Source organism: Rhamphochromis longiceps, linkage group LG23 (genome assembly GCF_057381845.1).
Source record: "Rhamphochromis longiceps isolate RC_006_pf linkage group LG23, R_longiceps_female_GT1.1, whole genome shotgun sequence".
NCBI lineage: Eukaryota > Metazoa > Chordata > Actinopteri > Cichliformes > Cichlidae > Rhamphochromis > Rhamphochromis longiceps.
Window position 1 is genome coordinate 42,156,841 of NC_140578.1, and position 7,228 is coordinate 42,164,068.

The 7,228-nt window shown below is 41.8% G+C and overlaps 1 protein-coding gene across 1 annotated transcript; it reads left to right on the forward strand.

Moving 5' to 3' along the window:
* Window positions 1–412: 412 nt before the first annotated feature.
* On the forward strand, window positions 413–2,197 carry LOC146642675 (uncharacterized). Its single transcript, XM_085399308.1, has 2 exons — window positions 413–1,953; window positions 2,068–2,197. The coding sequence occupies exons 1-2, from the start codon at window positions 623–625 to the stop codon at window positions 2,195–2,197; spliced, it is 1,461 nt and encodes a 486-aa protein (XP_085255434.1). The 5' UTR covers window positions 413–622.
* Window positions 2,198–7,228: the final 5,031 nt, after the last annotated feature.

Here is a 7,228-nt window from a genome sequence, read left to right on the forward strand (position 1 = left end):
AAACACCATTGTGCGTATCACCCTCAGAGCGCAGGCCTTGTAGAGAGAACTAACGGCACTATAAAACAAAGGCTCAGGAACTGCATGGCAGAAACAGGAAGGCCGTGGCCTGAATGTTTGGGTTTAGTGAAAATGTGGATGCGCTTAACACAAGGCTCCCATAAACTAACTCCATTTGAAATCATTCATGGTAGGCCGTTCCCACTGCCCATCACCAGTCAACCAATAGACAAATCAATCAGAGAAAACACATTAGCAGAATGGATGTCTAAGCTGTTAGAAAACAAAGAGATCATTGTACATAATCGACAACCTGATGATGTTTCTCCAGTGTCTTGCAGACTAAAGCCCGGTGACTGGGTTCTGATCAAGGTGCTCCAAAGGAAAAACTGGAGCGCACCTAGGTGGGAGGGACCACATCAGGTTCTCCTCACCACGCCCACCGCTTGCAAAATTGCGGAACGACCATCCTGGATCCATCAGAGTCACTGCAGGCGAGTAAGTGAAGCCATCTAAACTCAGCCGACACAGGCTCGCCCAATTGTTGTGATCTCGCCCGGTGGAGGGAACAGCCTTTCTGGCCGGGGGGTCTACTCACGACAGGAGGGTGTGTCCTGTTGTCATGAGGTGGTGGCTCCTAATAACTGCAGCGGCCCTGACCCTGGCCGGGCTCCTCATCTTTGCTTCCGTGAGGGACAACAAGTCACGCTATATGAAGAAAAGGCAGACACTGTATGACAAAGGAAAGTACACCAAGTTTCCCCATGGCTACGCTACTAACTTCTGGTGGCAGTTTATGAACACTACAGCTCACTTGAATAATAAAACTGACTGCTATGCATGTACCCATATGCCCCTATCCTCACAGACGTCTGGTCTGTGGCCGTACAGCATACCTGAAGATCGCAGTTGGTGCCTGTTGGGCCTGGCAACACATCCAGGCTACGGTACTCTTTGGTCCAAGGCCAACTACAGCATCCCAGCAAAAGCAACCTGGAGGTCATCATCACCCACAAATGTGAACTGTTCCGGACAGACCTACCTACTGACCTGGCCCCAAGTCTCAGACTCACTGCCTGATGTAATTCTACTGAACAAACTGAACGCATCACAACTGCCAGTATGTGTGATGAACAATGGATCGCGGGCAGTGGGGGAGCTGCCTACTCACCTATGTAAATACATATACACTTTCTGCCCACCGAGGAATGAGAGGAAGTGTATGGCCTGTTCAACCAACACAACCTGTGACAGTAACGCGACGCTGATGAGCCTCAACTGTCGCTCCGACTACAGCTACCGAATGCCACTACAAACAAAGACTCAGTACCAGACAGGATGTGCACGGACGGCACCCAGCAGAAGAGGAACCAGAGTTTTGGCTGACTGGTACTTCCTATGTGGCAATAAGGCTTATCTGTCACTCCCTGAAGGTTGGGGGGGTCTGTGCGCCCTGGTGCAATTATCAGATCACGTCTTCTTCATGCAAAGTGTTGCACATCACCCAAGCAGCCGACAGAGACGTGAAGTGGACATCGCCTCACCCAATTCTTTCGGCATTACAGTGGACACTGGAGTGCCGGGAGAGTTTCGCATCTGGGGAGGAGGAGTGAAATTCTTACAGAGCTTGATCCCCGGCATTGGAGTTGCCGAGGTGCGGGATCACGTGGAAATCAACCGATATGATCTGCTACGACACATCAACTTAACTAAGACCCTGGGAACGGCCTTAGCAGGAGAACAGAAGGCCATGAGAACGATGGTGGTGCAGAACAGACTGACACTAGACCTGCTAACAGCATCACAAGGAGGAGTTTGCAAGCTGATCGGGGAGACATGTTGCACTTTTATCCCTGATGGATACGAAGCTGGAGGTGACATTTATGAAGCTTTGCAGAATTTGACCGTTCTGCAACAATATCTCACTGACCACACACCTGGAGCAGCTACAGCACAAGGCTGGCTGGACTGGCTGTTCGGCGGTTCATGGCTGGCTGCTGTAGCAAGACCGTTTGTCCTTCTAGGTCTCATCATGATAGCACTGCTAATATTAGTGTTGTGTGTGTTGCCATGTCTCAGAGTAATGATTTCAAAGATGATAACAACTACAATGACTGCTTATGTTGCCGTGCCTCAAGAAGAACAGCATCCCGTTGAAATTCTGTTAGAGGAACTTGTAATAGCTGCTAATAAATGACGTGGTGATTAAAAATGACTTGTCAAGTGGTCATGCACTGATTAACACATTAGTAGTTTATACAGGTACAACATAAGGTTTTCTTATTCTTTTATTTTTTTTATTTTTTGTAGTTTTAGTTTTATTATTTTCCTTCATTATCACTTTTGTATTTTCTTTTACTGTGTCTTCCTTAGTTCTTTTTTTCTTTTATTGTTTTATTCTTTAGGCCACATGATTTAAATTTCTGCTTTGTTGACATTTTGACCATTAAAAAATTGCTAAAGATACTTAATAAATAACCTTGACAGACAATTGTTGTATACATTTAAAATAAGTTAAAACAGGGGGGAATGTTAGTGGAAAATGATTCTATGTTTCTTTACCTTCTTTTAAATGTACAAAGATGCCTTTTCTCTGCCCTTTGTCTATGGTTAGATTAGTTTAGAATTATCCTCTTAGACTTTCCCAGCGAAGACATATTGTTTTGGGACATATTGTTTTAGATTGTTTTATCTCTCACAGCTTTCTCCCAGCTCTCTGCTGACGAGACTAGCGCCACATATGGAGTTGTTTATTTTATCTGTTTATTATTTTCTTATCCTGTTCTCACTGTCTTTCCTATAAAAAGTGCCAAGCCTCTGTTCACGATGTGAGTTGTTCTCAGCAGCTCACCCGTGTTCACGTTAAAGCATAAAAAGAAACCTTGTCTCATTGTGTCTTTATTTCTCCTGGGTTTTTTACAGAGTTTTCCCCCAACACTACTTCAATCATTAAACTGATCCATGATCAGCTGATCGGCTTTTCTCTCTTGTTTGTTTATTGCCCACTTTGTGCCAGAAAGAGGAAACCGCCAGATGTCACGCTAAACAACAGCAGCACGTTTAAGCTTGATCAGCTGTTGTTAGAATTTAGGGAGAGGGGGGCACAAGGAAATACTTTTCTTTCTTATTCTCATTTAAAATGTCTCGCTTTTAATAAATAATTATCTGAATCTTACAACAAACATTTTCATCTGATGTCAAATGTATAGAAATCCATTATTGTACATAGTAATTTTTTTAGGGTCCCATCATAATTTCTTCAGAAGTAAGTACTGTATATGATGCCAGTATTTTCCCACATTTTCTAGATTCTGTACCAGTACTGTGTGTAAAATGCCATCAAAAAGTCAATTAAGTTTTATTCTTTCTCACCTGTCTTCCTGTCTCCTTTCACTTTTTAAAGGTTGCCATGTTGGAAAAAATATTTTGCCCTGCCATGCTGTTTATTGATGTGTTAAATGAATGGTTTATGAAAATATATGTAAATCTGTCATCAGTAATCAGTAATGATCATGTCTCACCTCTAGTCTTCTCTGTCTTAATTTCAGGTTTTCACCATGTGTTGTAGATAGTTCAGGAGGTTAACTCGACCAAGCAGTCTACTTTCGGGTACTGTTTAGAATACCAGAATAGGGAGGATGGTGTAGGTTTAAGTTTATTAGACTGACGCATATATACCAACAAGACAGTGTACATCACTGTGACAACAGCGTTTGTTTTCTTTCAAAGGCTTTATGGTTTTTCCTATAATACCTGGTGGGCTGGTCTCTAGTCAAAATGCCCGGGCCGATTTTTTTGTCCCAGTCCAGCCCTGCCAGAGGAACGAGACGCTCTTTTAAAATTGACATTCTCCTCCCTGGCAGCGTCCCCAGCAAACCATGTGGAAGTCAACCTGGTTCCCCTCTCTTCCTAATCTGTCTTGGGCGTGTGAGGGCTCAGAGAAGCACTTCCAGTTCATTAAATGCCTCTCACATCATACCCCATCATTCAAAGTTGTTAAGAATACATCACACTAAGTGTGCATTTATGTCTCATAGTGATGCATTGTACATACTAGGAGTACACTGCTGCTGCTTAGTGTAGCCTATGTCTCCTGTTCACCGGACAGTTATGTCGCGCATTATAAATTCCTCCACAGCGCAGAAGTTCTCAGATGCTTTTAATTTAACACTATCCCCACAAAACGGTGTTGATTTCTCAACGGATCTATTTAATCATCATTGTCTTTCGATCTTAGATGAAATCTGTCCGGTTAAAATGAGACCTGTGCCTGTTTCCAAGTCCCTACCTTGGCTAAATGACAACATCCGCTCTATAAAACGTAATTGTCGTAAAGCTGAGCGGTTATGGAGGAAAACTCATTTAAATGTTCATCTCCTTTATTTAAAGGATCTTTTAGCCTCTTTTAACAATGCTATTAGAGATGCAAGGGCTGCTTACTTTTCTCAGTTGGTTGCAAAGAGCAGAGGTAATCCTAAGGTCTTATTTGATACTGATATCATTACTCCTGCTCCACCTGCTGCCATTATTTCTTCTGCTGAAGACTGTGAAAAATTTCTTGCTTTCTTTTTAGAAAAAATTAGCAATATAAGGAAAAAATTGTCCCCATCAGCATCTGCACTGTCAGTTCCCACGCCAGTTCGGCCTGTTGTTTTAGAAAGATTTTTACCTGTTTCACTATCCGAGCTGGGAAAAATAGTTAGTGCAACAAAAGTATCCTCTTGTTCACTCGACATTTTACCCGCATCGTTATTCAAAAATGTCTTTTACTCTATTGGTCCCTGTATGCTCACTATAATTAACACCTCTTTGGGATCTGGCAAAGTCCCTGCTTATTTTAAAACTGCTGTTATATACCCCCTGTTAAAAAAGCCTATGCTGGACCCATCTCTCACTAGCAACTACAGACCGATCTCAAAAATACCGTTAATTGCTAAGATTTTAGAGAAGATTGTGGCTAAGCAGCTTACAGCAGTTTTAGACAAATATAATATCTTTGACAAATTTCAGTCTGGCTTTCGTAAAGCTCATTCTACTGAAACAGCCCTTCTTAGAGTTTCCAATGACATTCTGATGCAAAACGATGCAGGTAAGTGTTCTGTTCTCTTAATGTTGGATCTCACGTCGGCCTTTGACACCGTTGACCATTATATTTTGCTTGATAGGCTGAAATACTGGGTCGGTGTATCTGGGTCTGCCTTAGAGTGGTTCTCCTCGTATCTTTGTGAACGATACTCTTCTGTGGCAGTTTCTAAGTACAGGTCATCTTCTACGTCCCTGTCCTTTGGTGTGCCACAAGGCTCTGTGCTGGGGCCATTATTGTTTTTAATTTATTTACTTCCTCTCCAGCATATTTTGAGCCCTTTTGAGGATATTTGTTACCACTGCTACGCAGACGACATCCAACTATATATATCTTTTAAACCTGAAGATGCTTCTAAGCTGCGGATTTTAAATGTGTGTTTGGAAACCATCAAAGGTTGGATGGCCGACAATTTCCTCCAACTAAATGAAAATAAAACTGAAGTCCTTTTATGTGCTCCAGACAGACATGTACCCAGCATAATGAATGCTCTTGGTCCCCTTTCAACATTTGTGAAACCATCTATCAGGAACCTAGGGATAACCTTCGATCCTGCTCTTACATTGGATATTCACGTCAAATCTCTGGTTCGGTCTTGCTTCTATCATTTAAGAAATATTTCTAAATTGAGCCCCATAATATCTCATACTGAACTGGAGATTGTTATTCATGCTTTTATTTCATCACAACTGGACTATTGCAATTCACTGTTCACATGTCTAAACAAAAGTTCCCTGGAGCGTCTGCAGACTGTCCAAAATGCTGCAGCAAGGCTTCTGACGAAAACATCGAAATACTCACATATAACACCGTTGCTTATACAGTTACACTGGCTCCCTGTCGAATTCAGAGTCCACTTTAAGATTCTAGTTCTGACATTTAAGGCTCTTCAAGAACAAGCACCATCATACATCATTGAACTTTTACAGCCCTATGCCCCTAGTAGGTCTCTGAGGTCTTGTGGTCAGGGATTACTTGTTATTCAGTATACGAGACTGAAAACTAGGGGTGATCGAGCTTTTGCTACTGTGGCCGCCAGACTGTGGAATTCTCTTCCTCAGAACTTAAGATCTGCTGATTCACTGATTACTTTTAAAAAACAGCTAAAAACACATCTTTTTAAAATTGCATTTTGTTAACTTTTGACTGTACTTTGTCTTTTTAATCTGTTCCTATACCTTGTAAAGCACTTTGTGATCTTTTATCTATAAATGTGCTATATAAATAAAATTTTACTTACTTACTTACTTACTTACACTCGGCTGGATTACTGTAATGCACTTTATATAGCGATCAGTGCTTCATACGTGACTCGTTTACAGTGGCGTGTCCAGCGGGGTGGCCTGTGCCCCCCCAGGCCTAATTTGCCAATTGTATGTTAAAATGTTCGTATTTTAATATTAAAAAATGTTTTTGCCCAAAACATATGTGCACTACATGTCAGTAAAAATACTATGCAAATATTGATGTCCTTGACTGCTGAATAAACACTGACTGATTGTATCTCTTGTACTTTATCAACGAAGTATCTAAAAACTTTTCACCGTAGTGGTTAAAATCTCATACTAATAAGAGTTAAAAGCGCATTCGCTTATTAGGTTTATAGGGTTATTGAATTATGGTTAACGGTTGGTAGAATTGTTTTTAACATTATCTGACAATTACATCTGCCACCCTTCTCCAAATCTGTGCCCCTACCTGGCCCCCCCAACAAAAATTTTCTAGACACGCCACTGCTCATTTACGGAGGGTGCAAAATGCGGCAGCTTGTGTTTTAACTGGCACTCGAAGGTTTGAGCACATCTCCCATAATTTAGCTTCACTTCACTGGCTGCCCATTTCTTTTGGCATTCATTTTAAAATTCTTTTATTTGCCTTTAAAGCTCTCCATGACCTAGCTGCATCTTAACTCTCTGAGCTGCCACAGTCTTATAAACCCACCCGCTGTCTCAGATCAGCTGATCAGCTGTTCCTGAATGTTCCCAGGACTGAGCGTAAACTTAGAGGACATCGTACTTTTGCTGTAGCATCTCTGAAACTGTGACACGATCTGCCTTTAGAGATTAGACAGGCTTCTTCTCTGCCTGTTCTTAAATCACTCCTGAAAATTCATCTCTTCACCCTGACCTTTGACACCTTGCAAGA